Source organism: Kogia breviceps, chromosome 8 (assembly GCF_026419965.1).
Source record: "Kogia breviceps isolate mKogBre1 chromosome 8, mKogBre1 haplotype 1, whole genome shotgun sequence".
Classification (NCBI taxonomy): Eukaryota; Metazoa; Chordata; class Mammalia; order Artiodactyla; family Physeteridae; genus Kogia; species Kogia breviceps.
Genome location: NC_081317.1, coordinates 100,682,364 through 100,703,156, shown reverse-complemented (window position 1 = coordinate 100,703,156; position 20,793 = coordinate 100,682,364). Strand labels below are relative to the sequence as shown.

Here is a 20,793-nt window from a genome sequence, read left to right as displayed (position 1 = left end):
CAATGAACATTTTGGTACATGACTCTTTGAATTATGGTTTTCTCAGGGTATATGCCCAGTAGTGGGATTGCTGGGTCGTATGGTAGTTCTATTTGTAGTTTTTTAAGGAACCTCCATACTGCTCTCCATAGTGGCTGTATCAATTTACATTCCCACCAACAGTGCAAAAGTGTTCCCTTTTCTCCACACCCTCTCCAGCATATATTGTTTCTTGATTTTTGATGATGGCCATTCTGACCAGTGTGAGATGATATCTCATTGTAGTTTTGATAGCAACAATTTAAATTGATTTGTCTTGCTCTCATGGGTCCCATTTTCTTGAGTCTTTACTAATCTGGTGATTTTTTAAAATATAAATTTTATTTATTTATTTATTCATTTATTTTTGGCTGCATTGGGTCTTCATTGCTGTGTGTGGGCTTTCTGTAGTTGCAGCGAGCAGGGGCTACTTTTCGATGTGGTGCCCGGGCTTCTCATTGTGGTGGCTTCTCTTGTGGAGCATGGGCTCTAGGTTTGTGGGCTTCAGCAGTTGTGGCACGTGGACTCAGTAGTTGTTGGTCATGGGCTCTAGAGCACAGGCTCAGTAGTTGTGGTGCACAGGCTTAGTTGCTCTGTGGCATGTGGGATCCTCCTGAACCAGGGCTCTAACCCGTGTCCGCTGCATTGGCAGGCAGATTCTTAACCACTGCACCACCAGGGAAGCCCCAATCTGGTCATTTTTAATTAGATTTTGGACTCATTCGGTGGTGGATATTTTGCAGTCATATAACTATTCTTCAGCTTGGTTATGAGATGTATTTATGTTGTTTGTAAATGGTTTAATCTCTTTGTGTTTTGCCATTAAGATTTGTTAAGTGAGATGAGAGCAAGACTCATCTTTGGACTATCTCGTCCTGAATGAAGGGCCGGCTGTGACCAAGCACTTCAACTTAAGGGAACAGCACCAATTTGGTAGCCCCTTCTGTCAGGTTATGGTCATACTCCCTTGCTCTCTTGCTGTGACTCCAACTAATAGGTTCCCCACACCAATCCTGAACACAAACCCAAGAGCAGAGTAGAGAGATTTTTATTCCTTTTTCCCCACTGACAATCCAGCATCTAGAATAATAGGTGTCACACAGCAGGTTATCAATAGACATAAAAGATATTTTACGTATAATATGTATAATATAGGAGATATATATGTATGTGTGTATATATATATATATATATATATATATACATACACATACACTTTATCTCTACTTTATCTCTATTGGTAATCTTTACATTATGGTCTATTATGGCTTATTTAATATAGCTCCACCAGCATTTTTGTGCTAATTATTTTTAATTCATTAGAGAAAGTGTATTAGTTTCTTATATCTGCCATAATAAAATAGTGCAGACTGGATATTTAAACAGCAGAAATTTATTTTCTTATAGTTTGAGGGGCTAGAAGTTCATAATCATTGTGTCAGTAATTTTAGTTTCTTCTGTGGCTTCTCTCCTTGGCTTGCAAATGTTCGCCTCCCAATTTTAATTGAAATATATTTGACATATAACATAATGTAAATTTAAGGTGTAAAAGATGTTGATTTGATAGGTTTATGTATTGTAGTATGATTGCCATTGTAGTGACAATTAGCACCTTGATCATGTTGCATAACTATTATTTCTTTTTGGTTGTAGGAATAATCAAGATCTAGTCTTTTAGCAAGTTTGATGACTGTAATACAATGCTGTTGTTTATATTCACTATACTGTGCTTTAGATCTCCAGGACTTTTTTAGTGTTGGCTTCTTATTGTATCTTCATATGGTCTTTTGTCTGTATGTATGTATTCTTTGTGTCTCCTTATGTATCCAAAGCTTCTTATAAAAACACCAGGCAGGTTGGATTAGAGCTTACCTTAACAGCCTGGCTTTAACTTAATTACCTCTCTGAAGGCCCTAACTGAATATATTTGGTTGGCCAAAAAGTTTGTTCGGGCTTTTCCATAAGATCCTATGGACAAACCCCAACAAATTTTTGGCCAACGCAAAACTTACATACTAAGTACTCAGGGTTAGGGCTTCAATATATTAATTTGAAGGGTGGGGCACAACTCAGCCCATAGTAGAAGGAAAAATAATGATAAATATTGAAAATGAGTAACTTGTCATTATGTCCATGAAAGTCCAAGATCATTAATATTAAAATTAGTTTAAAAATAAATTAGAGAACGAAGGAAAAACATTGTTAATATATCAAAACCAGCAGCTCTTCTATGTGCAAATAAATACTTGTTATGCCATATGTGAGAGTGTTTTATTTACTGTTATAAGATTCAAACTGAAAGAACTTAATAAATGTTTACCTATATATACCTCCATGTATAGAAAACTATTAAGCTGCATAAGGAATTTAAAGAAGAGAGAGTATATAGTGGCCAGAATTATATTATTGCAAACAGGATAATGTTATTATTTTACTATTGTAAACATATCATTTCTCACTTAAATTCATAAGTATTAATATAATCCTAATCAGAACCTCAATATTATTATTTTAGGGATTTGGCCCTAGAAACTTATACTAATGTTTCTCTTGATGATAGCTTCTGAGAATGGCTACAGAAATTCTGAAAATTGAGCCAAAGATATGATTAGTGCTACACGGTAGTTAAATCTATAAGAAAGCTAAAATAATTAACATATTGAGTAAATGGTGCTTTAATATATAGACCAAGAGAACAACAGCAACAACAAAAAGTCAATCAATAGATCCAAGTACCTAATGGAATTTTATATGTAATAGAAGTTGGTTTTCAGAATAAGAAAGAGGACAGTTGTTTCAGAACATATTTGTAAAAAAATCGGAACTTGTAACTCAAACATAAGTAAGAAAATGTCCAATGAAAATATGTAGATGTGAATAGTCAATTTGATTAGTCTCTGTAATAATTATTTATCAGTGAATAACAAAATCCAACATTGGAATAAGGATGGTGGAACTGGAACTCTCATGTAATGTGACCTAAACTCCCTTCTTGACCAAACGTTAGTCAGGCTCTTCTAAGGTCTCTTTTTCACTAGGCCTTGACCTTGGCATTCCATATCCATCCCATCCTTAACAGGCATACATAGTCCAGTTTTAGCAAGAATCCTGCTAAATCAATTTAGAGAGAATCCTCATCCTTGGTCTTCATCCCTCACCTTTGACATCTAAGCCCTTGGACTCTCTTTAGCAAGAATCCTATTAGATCCTGTTAGGGTTTAGTAAGAATCCTTCTACCTTTAAAATCTCCCTCTAATCATTTTCTACCCATGTATTCCCTCACTTTGCTCATCAGCTATGAATCCCCACCTTTCTTTGCTGTATTTGGAGATGAGTCTGATCTCTCTCCCCTACTGCAATCGTCTTGAATAAAGTCTTTCTTACTGTTTTACTAAGTGTCAGAGCAGCTTTTTCTTTCACAAATCCTAGTGCGAGCATAAACTAACATAGCCTCTTTGATGGCTTGTTGTTAACATCTACCAACTTTTACACATCTATTTTAGTTTAGCAATTCTATATTTTAGAATTTGTATTGCGGAAATAATGCAAACATGAAAAGAAGTATAAACATAAATATATAGTGCACATTTACAGTAATGAAAATTGGAACAAACTAAACATCCATGAAAAAGATTTTTATTTAAAAAGAAAGCTATACCCGTCCAATACAATATCATGCAGCCAAGAAATAGCATGCTGTAATTCTAAATAATTTGACCTGCTAACATGATTATACCCTAATTGAGGATCAAAACAAGTTGTAAATAAGTCAGAGAAAAGAATAATTCCTTTCTGAAAAATGTATTCCTCTTGTGGTCTGCACTGAATAAAGTCAGAGCTAAGCACCATTTAACACTGGTTACATTTGGGGAAGGAGATGGAGAGTGGGAAGTTGGTCCAGTTATCCCATCCCCATCAAGCACTGCTCTTGATTAAATGGATCCTGTGTTTTTGTATAATTTAATAGAAAATGTTGAAATACATTTATATATGCTAAAGAAAATAGGAAATGCTCCATAAAGTGTGAAGAATAATGCTTTTTCAACAGCTTTGCTCAGCCCAGAATTTCAGGTGTATGAAAATTTGCAAAGTATATTGCGTATTTTGCTAGGCCTATGTCATAAGGAGGGCCATCTAGTCTACATAAAACATACTTGGTTGGGTTATCAGTTTATTATATAGTCATATTTAGCTTTAACACTTGGAGTTCAAGGGTTTTTTGGTACAAAATCACTGCCAAATGCAAGTTTGTGTGCCTGATGCATAGTGAAGCCAAACAAACCAAAAGGAAGTTTGGAGCAGATAAAGTTTTATTGAAAAGGCTAAGGAAGGAGAAATGGTGGCTTATGCTTAAAAGACCCAAACTCCTGGATTATTTTGGGGTAAGAGTTTTTATAGGCAAAATTTCAGGCAAGAGCTACAGGGTGTGTTACTGTGGTTGGTGGTGAGCTAACAGGGTGGTGTTCAGGAATCTTGTGCTCCACCTGAAGCTACCATCCAGCGGGGTTGCAGCCCTGGTTTGCGGCTTTAGTTCCTTCAGAAGAACTGAAATATATGTTGTTATATATATCCCTTGAGGAGGAACGAGGTCCCTGCTTTATAGTTGCACTATTGGTTTTTTGACTGCTCCACCTTTCTTCTATATTCCATTCTTTCCCCTATTAGTAACTGTCTGAATCTGCCCTTTTGAACTCAGGGATGGCCTGGGAGGCTGAAGCCTTTTGCCTGCAAAAAAGCAGGGGACAGGCAAAGCCTTTTGTACCTAGCAGGGCCCTGCAGGGTCCTGCTTGGTTTTTAAATTGCAAAAAATGAATAAAGATATCTGTTCCATTATGAATAAACTGGCGAACTCACTTTGAAAAAATATGCTATTTGTCCTTTACAAAGGAAGCCCACACGATGGCAAGTAGGTTAACTAATGCACAGACAGAAAATTCTATTCCATTAGGAGGACATTTTCTCAAGACTATAAGAATTTAGCAATTTGGACCATCTAATTTCATCCATGAGCTTTCCCAGTTTTGCCCTTGAACCTCCACATAGGCCAGGTATGAAGATGGCCTAAGACCCACAGTGTGGAGACACACTCGATGCAGGGTCTCTGGACACCGACGATCCTTAGACAAGCATTTCTCCCATATTTCTACCCTGCAGCAGGAAACCGATAGCTCTGTTCAAAGTCAGCTCAGGGAGCGCGCAGAGAGCGAAGGGAACTGTAGTCTCTCCCCTCCACTTTCCTCCTGGTCTCTAGGGCCTCCCACTGCGCATGTGCAACTTAGGCCCCGCCTCTTCCCTTTTGAGTTCACAGGTCCGGAGAAGGGAAGATTGTGGAGCGTCTCTGTCGGGGTCGCAGGTGCGGGAACTGCGCAGCCGGGACGGGGACTTCGCGTGGCCTGGAGCTTTGCTGAGAGCCGCGTTTTTGTGGCGGAGGCGGAAGTGGTACGTCTCGGGCCGCCCTCCGGCCCAGGCGGAGCCGCAGTGCCCGGGTCTGGCCTGGATCTCGGCCCTGGGATGGTGGGTGGGGCGATCCCGGTTCGGGCCTCGTGGTCTCGGGGACAGGTGGAGCTGAGACCCGCTAGGAGCGGGGAAGGTGCGTGTGGAGACGGAATACCCGGCCCGGCCTACATCTGAAGGGGGGACGCCGGGGCGGACAGTGGGAGGGAAAGCGCGGTGGTCACGCTCGCTGGCCGTGAGCGGGCCAGAAAGCGCGGCGGAGGGTGTGCTGGGCAGCCCTGCTCTGGAGCGGGAGAGACCCGATCAGTTACAGTTGTGTCACCTGTACTGTGGGCGGGAGAAGTAACCTGGGGACGAGTCAGGTCTGCAAAGGAGGCTATGAATAATGCCTGCTTCATGGCGTTGTTCTGAGAATTCGATATGGATCATTTGGAAAAAGAGCAAAGTGCCAGGTACTGACCGCCGAAAAAGTGATAATAGATGTTGTTATTTAGAAGACACTTTGTTCTTTTCATTGGGTGGTTTACAGAAGCCTCCCAATTATCTCGTGATAGCGGTATGAGCATCTGCATTCAACACGTTAAGCAAAAAGCAGATCCGAGTCTCAGGGTGGTGAGGTGGTCCCGAGTTTGAGAGCGCCGGTGACTTCTCCAGGCTCACCTGGATTGTGACAGAGCCCGGAGTCCAACAGTCGTTCATACCGTTCAGTCATCAGAAGAAACTTATCAAGAGTCCCTTTTGAGAAACTGCAGCCCACTAGACAGTAGTAATTTTTAAAACTTTGCCACAAAGCACCGCTTCCTTTTTATTGGGCATTCTGTGGATTCTCTAACTCAAGGGGTAAACAGTTTTGTTAGGAAAATAGATAAAGAATGCAGCCTGTCTTTTTTTTTACTGTTAATGAAGTAATGTCATCCTTGTACTTCAGTCATCTGTTGTTCATTTTTTGTTTGTATTTAATTAAATCAATTTAAATCAATAGACAAAATTATTTTTACCAAATGAGAGTGTTCGATTGAAGCCCCGTGATCATTTCAGACTGGTAGATGGACAGATGGTGTTTCCACAGGGTCTTTCCCTTGCCTATTCAAGGGCTAAAGGAATGCTGTAGGGAGGCTGTTTCTCAGCTGGGCTGCTGATGTGATTGGGAGGTGAATGTAGGAACTGTAAGGCAGGCCAGGTGTCCTGACCCTTTCCTCTTTCTGTCCCTCCAGCTGAATCTTCACCGTCCTCTACACTCTCCCAAAACCTACCGAAAATGAACTTATCTGAGGTGAGCTCTTCATTCATCAGCTACTTTGTGCTGTGATAGATTTAACTTGATTTCAGATTGCTCTCAGCTTGTGTTACACATCCTTTATCAGTGTAAGTTATTTCTCTTTTATAATCGGTTTAAGATTTTACTTGAGTCATGAATCTACACTGAATTATATTGAACACCTTTTTGTATCTTTTGGAGTAAAGGTGTAGCTTGTTTTCTTTAATCTATAAATATTAGATGTAGCTTAAGTAGATTTTAGAATGTTAACTTACTCTTGAATTCCTGTGTAGACCCTATTTGCTCATGGGTGTGTTTTTTGTTTTTAAATTTGTAACTGACATCTTTTTGCTAATATCATATTTGAATTTTTATTCCTGTATTGAGAAACTAGATTAGCCTATAATTTTGTTTTCTTGTATACCTGACCAACTGTGGTATCTCGGTTGTACTAGTCTTTTCAGAGCACTTTCCTGCTCTTTTCTCTTCTCCCCTCCCCTCCCTTCCCCTTTCCTTTCTCTTATCCCTCTTCCTCTCTCTCTCTCTCTCTCTCTCTCTCTCTCTCTCTCTCTCTCTCTCTCTCGTGTTCTCTCTCTCTCTCTCTCTCTATTTCATATGAGAAAATCACCTGCTATATATTTCCTTAAACTTACCTCTAAAATTGGGCTTTGTCAGTACATCTGCTTTTTTGTGTAGATGTAGATTATTGAATCTCTTTATTTAAACATAGATCTAGCCTGGTTTTCTATTTTTTTAATTACTACATTTTCAGAGAAAATTGTACATTTTTATCTGTTTCTAAATGTATTTTATTACCTTGTTGATTGTACTCTCTTATATCTGTTTTGTTATATCTATAATTTCTGTTTTCATATATTTAAATTTTTTACTTAATACAGGGAATGCTGATCAGAAAGCAACCAAATGTATTGCTGCTTGGCCCTGTCATAAATCTAGAATTTCAGAGTCTGAGGATGGGTTAGAAATTTGTACGGGTAGTGTATTCTAAATACTGAGTTGAGGGAGCATACACTCAACCATTTTGCTGGTTCCCACTTCAGTACACCAGCTGTCAGTTTCTTTTTTTAAGATAGGTGATATGTTCCTCTGACTCCAAAATCTAAGCAGAAAGCAGACTCATTGACGTCTGTGATCATTTTGAATTTTTTTTTGTGGTTCAAAGAATAAATCAAGGTTATTGTTATTATTTTTTTCTAATGGAGTTTTTTAATCTTGCATGATTTTTTGTCAGAATATACTTTCTCCTTTGAATTACCTGGACACCTAAATTAAAGAAATGTGTGTGTGCACATATGTTTGTATATATCATTTTTAGACTTTCTCTTCTTTTGATCTGTGTGTTTCACTTTGGTTAATATCACACTATCTAGAAGGTGGCTATATGGTACGTCTTGAAATCAAGTAATATCAGCTCTCCAACTTTATTGTTTTTCAAAATGGTTTGCATATTCTAGGATGTTTTCCTTTTTACATAAATATTAGAATTAGGTTGTGAATCTAAAAAAACCTGGTAAGCTTTTAATTGTGATTTCATTGAATCTATAGATCTCTTTGTGGAGAACTGATACCTCCACCTTATTGAACCTCCTAATCTATTAATTCAATATTTATCTCTGTTTACTAGGTTTTTTAGAGAATTTTGAGGTGAGAAAGGGCATCACCTGACTTATAATTTAAAATATAACTCTGAGAATGGACTCTAGTGGGATAGTGGTGGAAACAGAAGAGTTAGCAGGCTCTTTCAGTAATCCTTTCAAGAAATGATGATGTTAGCAGCTGTACTTTGAAGTGATCAAATTTTGAATGGATTTTGAAGGCAGAGCCAAATGTATGAAAATGCCTGCTTCCCCAGGACATTGCATATAAAGAGTATACTGTCAGATATTTTTGATAATATGAAAAGATTTTCAATTTTTGTCTTACATTTTTAACTTGATAGGAATTATTTCCAAAGATATTTTCCATGTCACCTAATTTTGAATTCTTCAGATTGATGAGAAATGTGCTTTCACAGACATCAGTGTCATTCAGGGACGTGACTGTGGAGTTTACCCTGGAGGAGTGGCAGTGTATGAGCTCTGCTCAGAAGACCCTGTACAGAGATGTGATGCTGGAGAACTACAGCCACCTTGTCTCATCGGGTGAGCCTACTTTATCATGCGACTCTGCCTAGAGTGCATGTGATTTTCTGCTGCTTATTTTTTTTAAAAAAGGCACCTATATTGAGGTATAATTAACAGAAAAGAAAGTTCAGCAAGTTTCTGTTTATAATTGAGTGAATTTTGAAAAATGTGTACAGCTGTACCAGCAAAATCATGATACAGATTATTTCTATCACGTGAAAATTTTCCTTTCTCAGTCTGTGCTCTCTTCCCACCCATTTTCTGATAATTATTGATCCACTTTCTGTTTCAATACATTTGCCTTTTTTGAAATTTCACATACAAGGTTGTGTACTATTTTTTTGTATGTATTCTTTCATTTAGCTTAATTCTTTTGAGATTCATGGGTGTTTATTGTGTGTATCTGTATTTATTCTTTTTATTGATGAGTAGTGTTTTGTTCTATGCCATGTATTTTCAGTTGTTCATAAGACATTGAGGTCCTTATCAGTTTGGTGCTATCATAAGTAAAGGTGTTATAAATATTTAAGTCCATGTTTTCATTCCCTTGTGTAAAGACTCTAGTTGTGGTTTTCTGGGTCTCAAGGCAAGTATTTGTACCTATAAGAATACCTGGTTTTAGGGCTTCCCTGGTGGCGCAGTGGTTGGGAATCTGCCTGCCGATGCAGGGGATGCGGGTTCATGTCCCAGTCCGGGGGGGATCCCACATGCCGCGGAGTGGCTGGGCCTGTGGGCCATGGCTGCTGGGCCTGCGCGTCCGGAGCCTGTGCTTCGCAACAGGAGAGGCCGCGACAGTGAGACGCCCACGTACTGCAAAAAAAAAAAAAAAAAATACCTGGTTTTATTGTGCTTCACTTTATTAGGCTTCCCAGATGTTATGTTTTTTACAAATGGAAAGTCTGTGGCAACCCCTTGGGTCTGACCACATGTATTGCTCCCAGTTTTCAAACAGCATTTTCTCACCTTTATCTCTGTCATGTTTTGGTAATTCTCACAACGTTTCAAACTTTCATTATTTTATTTGTTATGGTGATCTGTGATCTTTTATGTTATATTATAATTGTTTTGGGGCATCATGAATTGCACCCATATGAGATGGCAAACTTAATTGATAAATACTGTGTGTGTTCACACTGCTCCACTAACTGGCCATTCCCCCATCTCTCTCCCTCTCTTCAGGCCTCCCTATTCCCTGAGACACAATAATATTGAAATTAGGCCAATTAATAACCGTACAGTGGCCTGTAAGTGTTCAAATGAAAGGAAGAGTTGCATGTCTCTTACTTAAAATTAAAAGCTAGAAATTATTGGTGAAGAAGGCACCTTGAAAGCTGAGATCAGCTGAAAGCTAGGCCCCTTGCACCAGTCAGCTAAGTTGTAAATGCAATGGAAAAGTTCTTGAAGGAAAATAAAAGTGCTAACTCCAGTGAACACATGAATGATAAGAAAGTGAAACAGCTCAACTGCTGATATGGAGAACATTTTAATGTCCTGGATAAAAGGTCAAACCAGCCACAACATTCCCTTAAGCCAAATACTAATCCAGGGCACAGCCCTAACTCTCTTCAATTCTGTGAAGGCTGAGGGAGGCGAGGAAGCTGCAGAAGAAAAGGTTGACTCTAATATAGTTTGGTTCATGGGGGTTAAGGAAAGAAGCCATCTCTGTAAGATGAATGTTCAAGGGGGAGCAGCAAGTGCTGATGGAAAAGACACGGCAAGTTATCCAGAAGATCTAGCGAAGATGATTAATGAAGGTGGCTACACTACACAACAGAGTTTCAATGTAGATGAAATACTCTTCCATTGGAAGAAGATGCCATCTAGGACTTTCAAAGGTAGAGAGAAGAAGTCAATGCCTAGCTTCAAAGCCCATACTGACTCTCTTGTTAGGGACTAATGCAGCTGGTGACTTTAAGTTGAAGCCAATGCTCATTTACTATTCTGGAAATTCTAGGGCCTTTAGGAATTATGCTGAATCTCTTTTGCCTGTGCTCTGTAAGTGGAACAGCAAAGCCTGAATGACAGCACATCTGTTGACAAAATGGTTTACCGAGTATTTTAAGCCTGTTGTTAGACCTACTGCTCAGAAAAAAGATTCCTTTCAAAACATGCTCATTGATTATGCACCTGGTCACTCAAGAGCTCTGATGGAGATGTACAATGTGATTAGTATATTTATGCTTGCTAACACAACATCCATTCTGCAGCCCATGTGTTGAGTTGTTTTGACTTTCAAGTCTTATTATTTAAAAAATATATTTTGTAAAGCTATGGCTGCCATAGATAGTTATTCCTCTATAGATCTGGGCAAAGTCAATTGAGAACATTCTGGAAAGGATTGACCATTCTAGATGCCATTAAGAACATTTGTGATTCATGGGAAAAGTTCACAGTATCAACTGGAACAGGAGTTTGGATGAAGTTGATTCCAACCCTTATGGATGACTTTGACAGTTTCAAATTTTCAGTGAAGGAAGTAACTGCAGATGTGGTGGCAGAAACAATTAGAATTAGAAGTAAAATCTGAAGATATGTTTGAATTGCTTCAATCGCATGATAAAAATGTAATGGATGAGGAGTTGCTTCTTGAAGAAGCAAAGAAAGTGGTTTGAGATGAAATCTACTCCTGGTGAAACCACTGTCCATAAATTTAAGGGTTTATTTCTGGCCTCTCAATTCTCCATTGTTCTCTGTTTTTATTCTTAATATGTCTATTCTTACACCAGTACTACCTTAATAGTATAGTGTGATGTTGTGATTTATAATAAGAAAGATATATTTAGTCTTCATTCCTGTTCCTGGCACAGAGTTCTAAAACCCTGGCATTTCTTAAGTGATACGAGAGGTCAAGGTGTCTTAGTCATAACAAGCCCCTTTCAACTATGCCTGAGTTCATGTTACTGAGGTGACTTTGGGAAACCCCCTGAGGATATAGGCTTGTTGCCAAGAATGCCAATCAAGTGACTAGAGGGTTGGGACTTTCAGGCCCACCCCCTGATGTGCAGGGAGGGAGGGGGCAAGGCTGGAGGTTGACTTAATTACTAATAATTATTCCTATATAATCAAGTCTCCATAAAAATTTCTGAACTGTGGGGTTCAGAGAGCTTTGTTTTTGGTGAACACTTGTAGGTGGTGGGAGGTTGATGCTCTTGGACAGGGCATGGAAGCTTTGCCTTATGCACCTTTTTTGTCTGGCTGTTTCTGAGTTGTATGCTTTGTAATAAACATGGCGTTCTATTAATAGTAAGCAAACTGTTTTCCTGAGTTCTGTGAGCCATTCTAGCAAATTAAACCTGAGGAGGAGGATGTGGGAACCTCCCTTTTTAGCTAGTTAGTCAGTAGCACAGGTAGTGACCTGGGCTTGTAATTGACATCTGAAGTGTGAGGAGAGGCAGTCTTGTGGACTCAACCCCTAGGCTGTGGGATCTGATGCAAACTCCAAGTAGATATGTCAGAACTGAATTGAATGTAGGACACCTTGCTGGTGTTGCAGAGTTGCTTGTTTGTGGGAAAAACCTCTACACACTCAGTGACCAGCAGTGAAGTAGTATTGAGAATACATAGAAGTATTCTGTGAGTAGAGACAGTAATATAAATGAGAAACAGTAGTGTTTTCTGTAAACAGAGTAATTGAAAAGTGTGAGCTCTCCAGTTTTTTTCTTTGTCAATTTCTGTTAAAGAATGGAGCTGTGATTTTGTTAGTGGTTCCATTGAATCTGTAGCTCAATTTCTGGAGTATTGCCATCTTGACAACATTAACTCTTCTGATCCATGAGCATTGAGATTATCTGTCTTTCTATTTATTTAGGACTTTTAAAATTTATTGTAATGATATTCTGTAGATTTAAGTGTAGATTTTATACTTTTGTGAAAGTCATTTTAAGTATTGTATTCTTTTTGATGCTCTTTTAAATGAAATTGTTTTTATTTTTCATTTTAGGCTTGTTCATTGCTAGTGCATGGAAATACAACTGAGTTTTGCATATTTACCTTGTATTCTGCAACCTTGTTGAACCTGGTTATTAGCTTTCGGAGGTTTATTTTTTTTTGAAATCCTCAGGGTTTTCTATACTGATTTGGTTTACCTTGCCCTTCCTTTCTTTGCTGTTTTATGATAAAATTTAAGCTCATGAATTGAGACTTGGTTTTACTTTTTAATGTAAGCATAAGGTGCTATATTTTCCTTTGAAAACTGCTTTAGCTGCATCACACAAGTTTTGATGTTGTGTTTTTATTTTCATTTAATCCAAGATATTTTTTTAAATGCCTGGTAATTTCCTGTTTGATCCATTGGTTTTGTAGAATTTGTTTACATTCTAAATATTTGTTTCATAATTTCTTACTGTTACAATTTTATATTCTTTTTTGTGTGTTACTCTGGATAATATTTCATGCATGATTCAATCTTATTAAATGTATTGAAATTTGTTTTAGGGCCTAACATATGATCCTGGGGAATGTTCCATATGTGACTGAAAAGGGTCTTTTTTCTAGATAGGGATTAGTTCCAGTGGGCTGATTGTGTTGCTTAAAGCTTCTATATCCTTTTAATATCTTATCTATTTGTTCTATTAAATATTGAGAAAGGAATGTGAGTATCCAAGTCTAATTTATTTGTATCTTCTTTCCTTTTTAATAGGATTTGCTTCATGCATTTTGAAACTCTGTTTTTAAGTAGTAAGCCACTTAGGGTTGTTACATCCTCTTGGTGAATTTTCCGTTTTAGTGTTTTGCAGTTTTTGTTGATATCCCTGGTAATATTTCTTTCTCTTAATTTTGTTTGGTACTGTATAGTCAGTCAGACTTTCATTTGCTTCTTGTGTGCTTTGTATGATATGTACTTTTCTCTGTCCTTTTATTTCTAACCTATCTTTGTCTTTATATTCACAGTCGGTTTCTAAAAGACAGCAAGGTTGTCTTGATTTTTATTCACTCTGAAAATTTTTGTGTTTTAGGGAAATGTTCACATCACTTATATTTAATATTATCTTTGTGGTTGATACCTTCTATTTTTTTCTGTCTTTATTTTTCTTTCCTTTTCCCTGGCTTCTCTGTGCTTTTTGTTTTTTCATTTTTGGCCACACCATGTGGCATGCGGGATCTTCGTTCCCCTACCAGGGACCAAACCCACATCCCCTGCAGTGGAAGCGCAGAGTCTTAACCACTGGACTGCCAGGGAATTTCTTGTGCTTATTTTTCATGAATCCCTTTTACCCACTTTTGGCTTCTATGAAATGTACTTTTTGTTTTCTAGTGGTTGCTAAATTTATATCTCTGAAGTATCAGTCTACCTTCAATTAATACTTGTTACTTCAACTATGTCATAAGAATATTACAACAGAATATTTTCCCTTGCTTTCATCCTTTGTGTTATTGATTTTATTTCTACATATCTTGTAATCCCCATAATGCATTGTTATCTTCTTATAGTGTTATTTTCACTTCAATATGTTTTTAAAATTAGAACAATATTTTATTTATATATCGTCCATTTACAGTTCTCTTTATTTCTTTGTGTAGATTCAAATTTATACTTTGTATCGTTTTTAAAATTTTAAATGACTTTTTAAACTTTTCTTTTAGATCAGGTCGGCTGTCAGTGGGTTTATTTATTTGTTTGTCTTAAAAAGTCATTATATTTTTTGATATATACTAGCGCTCTGAGTTCTGTTTGAGTTCGCTCAAAATTCCAAATAACTGGTTTGGGGAGAGAAGAGGAGCCTCATTTGATTTGGGGGCTGTTGAAACTTAATATTTAATTTTGGGTCCTTTTTTTAGCTGAGAAAGTTAGTAAGGTGAATGAGACACTGAATGTGTAAGATAAGTATGAACAGTTTGAAAATCTTATGTTTGGGCATATTGACTTGTTTAAGCTGCCATTTAGAATAAATCAAAGGGGAACAGAAATGTCTGCTATTCTAATATTAATGACTTTTGAATCATCTTGGAATTTGTCAGAAGTGCAATCTCTCATATGTCATCCCAGAACAACAACTTAATAGAGTGCTCAGTTGGCCGGGTGCCCATTGAAATTTTTGAGGAATTCTTGGACGCACTGAATGTGGCAGGTCTATTAAGACCATATAGTCCTTTGACCTAGGAGGCCAGTGACGTTTCAGAGTGCCTTTGAGGTCAAAAATTGTGATAATGACACTAAAATATTAGCCTTTTTCACCATTCACAAGTAAACAATGGAGTTTTCAAGTAACTGCATGGCTGGACGTGATAGAACAAATAGAGAGGGAGGACGGGAGAACCTAGATGTCTTATTAAAGAGATCTGTGTCAGTTTTTATTTCTAATGTAAATATTGGTAATCCATATCACAAAATCTTTTGGAGTCTTTCAGTGTTTTTTCCCCCAGGTGATATATTTTCCTGCCTTTACTTCCAATTTGTGACTTTTTTTTATAACTTTGTTTTCTCACCATGTTCCTGTTTTCTCTATCTTCATTAACATGTGGAGTGTATTAATAATAGCAGTTTTAACGTCCTTGGAGGCTAATTTAATCTCAGGTTACATTTTCTTCTGTCCCATTGATTGACCTGTCTCCTTGTCGTGAATCGTTTTCCTTCTTTTCATACTTGGTCTCTTTTGATAGTGTGCTGCATACTGTGAATTTTACACTGTTGGCTGCTAGATTGTCTTGTGTTTGTTTAAATACTTTGGAGCATTCCTGGGGGGGGTAGTAAATGACTTGGGAGTAATTTTAATCCATTAAGTGCTGGCTTGTAATTAAGCAAATTAACTAAATTAATTCAATGTTTGCTTGTTATTTCAGGTCTAGAGCATCCTTTAGGACTAATTTGGTCACAGTAGTGGGACAATAATACTCTTGTGAACAGAATGTCTAATACCTCATGTATTCCTCATGTATTAGAAGATCTTTGCACTCTTTCTAAACATCCTGTCTGTGTTTACGCTTTGGGAATTTTTCCACCTATCGCATTTGGGTTCTTTTCCTTCACAGTTGTAAGTTTTCTTATATGAATATACAAATTTTACTCAAGGTGACCTTTCTGCTAGAGCTTCCTGCTTCTCTCTCAGTGTGCCTCTTTCCTCTGAAATTTTTTACTCCAGAAATTTTAATTGTTTTGGCTTTCCAGAACTCCCAACATTGCCTTCTGTAGTTACTGAGATCAGCAGGCTGTGATTCAGTGTCTTCTTCCTGTACCATAAACTAGAAATTCTATTTCTTTCCCTTCTCTCAGAGATCCTTGTCTTCCAGTGCCATTGTCCAGTGTGTAATGCCTAAAGGTCATTATTTCATTGATTTTGTATGGTTTTCAGTTGGTTGGCATGTACCGTTATTCCTCTTACACCATCATGGCCATGACTGGAAGTTCCTATGCAGAGCCTTATTTAAACCTCTGTACATGTAGACTCAATGTTATGTATCCTTATGATTCAGGGGTTTAAGGAGATCAATTTCTTTTTAGATTCAGAAAAAACAACATTGTAGTTTCCTCTCCAAAGGAAAGGTAAAATGAGCACCATAACTATGCTACTCCCTAGAACTATTCCTTCCTTCACATTCATATGCATTAAAGCCAATGTAGCTGATCCAAATCCTAAATTATTTCCCATTTGCAGGGTATTGTTTAACAAAACCAGATGTAATCGTCAAGTTGGAGCAAGACGATCCATTGTTGTTAGAGGAAGAGATTCTAAGCAAGAGCCATGCAGGTGAGTTATTGAGTACAGTAGACAGGTCTCCAGGGGAAATAGGATCCAAAGTGATCACTTAGAGGTGGACACCAGGAAATTTTTTTAAATGCTTCCCTTTTTGAGGACTTATATCTTGAAGTTTAGAAAGAGTAGACCTAATATTATGTAGTAAGAGAGTGTGTAAGAAAAGGATAAAATATAAGCACATTGATGTTCTCACTTTGCAGACAGTAAAATGGAAGATAGAAATCCACCTACATAGATGGTAACTTTAAATATGAATGATGTAAGCATTTCCATTCAAACATAAAATTTACTGATCTTTCATGTGGGTAATTTTCTTTAGTTTTATGCACTGCTACCTTAGATAGAAATTAAGAGTCAGTAAATTATGTGTTTGCTCCTGGTTTCTCTATTGTTTCTCTAGCCTGTTTAATTATCTCTACCCTAGTACCATTTCGTATTGATTATAGCACCTTTTGACATGTTTTAATAATGAGCTGATCAAATTTCAAAATAATACTCATGAGATTTTGTTTGGCATTATGCTAAACCTTGAATTTAACTTTGAAAAATTGAATTTAACCTTAACTAAGATCAGTGAGTCCTGAATTATTTTTAAATGTTTACTTAATTTACAATTTTTTATTTCTAATTTTCCAAATTAATTTTAGGTATGTCTCTGATACAGTCTAATAGCGTTTTCTTTTAATAGTTGACCTTAGCCCATTCATATTGATTGACTGTCCATTACTTCTATAATGCAAACTAATGTATAATGTTACAGAAACTCTTTTCAGTAATAGGCCTGTTTCCTTTGCTTTTTAAAATAAGTGTATTTTTCTCCCGGTAATTTAGTTAAGTTGTACTTTGGCTTAAGTAGTGACCTTAAAAATTGTAATCTCAGGACTTCCCTGGCAGTCTAGTGGTTAAGACTCCATGCTTCCACTGTAGGGGGCATGGGTTTGGTCCCTCATCAGGAAACAAAGGTCCCACATGCCATGCAGTGTGGCCACAAAAAAAATTATAATCTCATGTAATGGCTTAAATCATCTATTTATTTAGACAGTATCTAATAGTATCTAATAATCACCTGATATGAAACCAGTTATGAAACTAAAATGCTTATTTTCTCTTCTGTCCCATATTTTAACGCCCAACTTTAGTTTCTGTTATAATCTCTTAATTTTTAGCTTTTGAATATCAAATATGACTATTACTTGATTTTAAAAGTATATATTTTGGTTCCTAGTTTTTCACGATGAGAAAAACATCAGGATTACTTCTCATCGCTTTTGTTACATCTTCCTTCTCCACATATTGGATATATTTTTTCTAAATGTCCAAATTCTTAAGGCTTCTAAAAGAGAGTTGTAAAACAGCACAGAAATGAGTGCAAATAATTACTCTAAATTTTATGAGTGCTGTGACCTGTAATGATGCAGAAACTTGTGCTTAAGAAAGTCCTGAAGTTTCCCTGATCCAGTCGTATTCTATTTCTTGATGAGGATGATAGTTCCGTGGGTGGTCACTCTGTGGTATTATTATAGTGGACAGAATAGTTGTATGTATATTTATGCTAAATTTCATATTTTTATAAACATGAGGAGACAAATCAGACAGATGATATTTGTTACAAATGTACTTCCGAAAGGATTTGTTTCTGTAATAAAGAATTCAGGTCTCAAGATAAGTATTTTCTTAGTATGGCCTTCTGTGACTATTATATTTAAAATGTCACCCCTGTCCTTCTGTTTTATTTTTCTCCCAACCACTCATCACCTAATATACAATTGTCAGGTATTTTGTTTTCTGTCTCTTTCCACTGCAATATAAGCTCTCTGAGAGCAGATATTTAAAATATTTTATTCACTGATTCAGCACCTGAGACAAAAACTTGGGACTCAAATGTATGTTAAGTATTAAACTACTGAAATTGTGAGTAAAAAGTCAAGCAACCCATTAAAAAAAGAGTCAAAGTCCATAAACAGGCATTTCTCAAAGAGGGGGATAAATGGAATTTATGAGAAAAAGTGCTCAATTTTGGTAATGTGGGAACTACAAATTCAGATTGGATCTCATATAGTATGATTTTATACCCACTCAATTTTCAAACATGAAGAGGTCTTATGATTCCAAGAGTATGAGGATATCATGCAGGAAAGCATCTACAAGGCAGGTAGCAGAATTAATTGGTGTAAGTATTTGGGAAAACAGATTAGCATTTTTTTTTAAGTTTAACATGCCCGGGACTTCCCTGGTGGTCTAGTGGCTAAGACTCCGTGCTCTCAATGCAGGGGGTCTGGGCTCAATCCCTGATCAGGGAACTAGGTCCCACATGCCACAACTAAGAGTACACATGCCACAACTGAAGATCCCACATGCCACAACAAAAATCTTGCCTGCTGCAACTAAGACCTGGCACAGCCAAATAAATAATTTTTTTTTTTTTTTTTAAAGTTTAACATACCTGTTCCCCATGACTCAGCAGTTTCACTCCCAGGTTTATCTTCTAGAGTTTCCTACACTTTTTCACTGGGAGACAAAAATAAGACTTATTTCATACAACATTTATAAAAAGCCCAAATCTGCAAAGAACATCAATATTTATTCACAAGTGAACTTAAAACTAAATCATTATGTAGTAATAGAACATTGTACACTGTAGGGCAATCATTGTCTATGAATCTAAAATGAAAATTGTGCATATGAAATCAAGCAGAAAATGTTTATAGGTAGAAAAATGCCATACAAATAATGATCAGAAACATAATAAACTGAACAATGCCTCATTATTTGGAATAAGAATGTTAAAACATACACACATACACAAATTAAGATATATGTAAAACTAATGTGTGTGTATAAATAATTTAGTGTATTGTAATGCACTAAAAAAGAATATTCCCTATTCCTCCCTACTCTAGGATGTAATATATAATTAATATTGTACAGTTACATTGGGGTTGACAATAGAGCCAGGTAGGTGAGAGGCATTTCATGTTTATTGATGCACTAGTCAAATTTCTTTGGCTTCTGAATCATCCTGTATATTGGCATTGAACCTGAGCCAGTGTAACCAAGAGTGGTCTAGGTAACTCTGAAGCATACTGCATTTTTAAAGACTACTGATTTATTTTATATCACAGAGGGGTGCAAAAATAATCACAGAATGAGAGTTCTGTTCCAGATTTAGGAGCACAAAGCTGCATGAAATATATTTTATAGGATCTAAAATGGTATCAGTTGAGAGACAAACCATTATTTTAGGGATAGCTAAAAAAAACAGTGGACATGCCATAAATTTTAAGATGCATCCTGATTGAGTGATAGTAATTTGCTTAAAAATGTGTGCCTCAATGTGCATGTGTGCTCTCCAGGTATTCATTGTTAAGATAAATGGTATAGGCAGCACGTATTGTGAGAGTATAAATTACTGGTGGGAACCTCTTAGAAGGTATTTTCTTGGTCAAGTTTAGAGAATAGCATTGCCTCAAAAAAACCCTAGATTAATTGTTAGTCCTTAAGTTGGGATGTAGGGTTATGTAGAGAAAGGATGTGGGTAGAAGATAATTGTTGAAAATGAAAAATATTATTGTTGTTAAGGAACCACTGATGGGAGACAAATAGCCTGGCCAGGTTAGATTGGAAAATATCGTGGAGTTGTGGAATGGTAGCTAGAATATCTCATGTGCCCTGAAGTTGGTTAAAAAGGTTGTTTTCCAAAATGATGCCACTTGACTCTTTTTATCTGTGGCATTTAGAGCAGTGTGTTCAGTGCCATCTTAGCTTTTAGCATAGGGCTGGCATTTTATGTAGAAAGTGAAAATAACCTAGGTAAGAGCAGTCAAATATATGAAAGAAACTTTTATGAGAAATGAATGAAATGTGCATTTGTAAATAGGCTTTTGAAAACAGGTTGAAACATGATATTAAAGGATCTCAGTTAATAGAAACTATGTTCAGAAGTAGATGGAATGCTTACATAGAGATTAGTTCTGGTTAAGACTAGTTTTAGGGGGAATTCCCTGGTGGTCCAGTGGTTAAGACTGCAGGGGGCACAGGTTTGATCCCTGGTCAGGGAACTAAGATCCTGCATGTAGGGCAGTGTGGCGAAAAACAAAAAAAAAAAACAAAAGACAAAACAAAACAAAAAAACTAGTTTCAGGAGAGTGAGTGATCATAATGAAAGGGGAAACTTGTGATTTGATATTCAAGAGGTGTTTGTTGTTGACCAACAGTGATATAATAA

General features: G+C 36.9%; 1 protein-coding gene across 4 annotated transcripts in view; it reads left to right on the top strand.

Moving 5' to 3' along the window:
• Positions 1-20,793, top strand: part of LOC131762011 (zinc finger protein 420-like) — a 77,320-nt gene that overhangs the window by 52,620 nt on the left and 3,907 nt on the right. The window contains exons 4-7 of one of the 4 annotated variants that reach the window (XM_067039810.1): positions 5,327-5,371; positions 6,687-6,745; positions 8,766-8,892; positions 16,467-16,559. In XM_067039810.1, the coding sequence (XP_066895911.1) occupies positions 5,327-5,371; positions 6,687-6,745; positions 8,766-8,892; positions 16,467-16,559 (324 nt within the window). Of the gene's footprint in view, positions 1-5,326; positions 5,458-5,554; positions 5,609-6,686; positions 6,746-8,740; positions 8,893-16,466; positions 16,560-20,793 lie in introns of those variants that run through there. The other 3 variants (XM_067039813.1, XM_067039811.1, XM_067039812.1) reach the window with 3 other exon arrangements.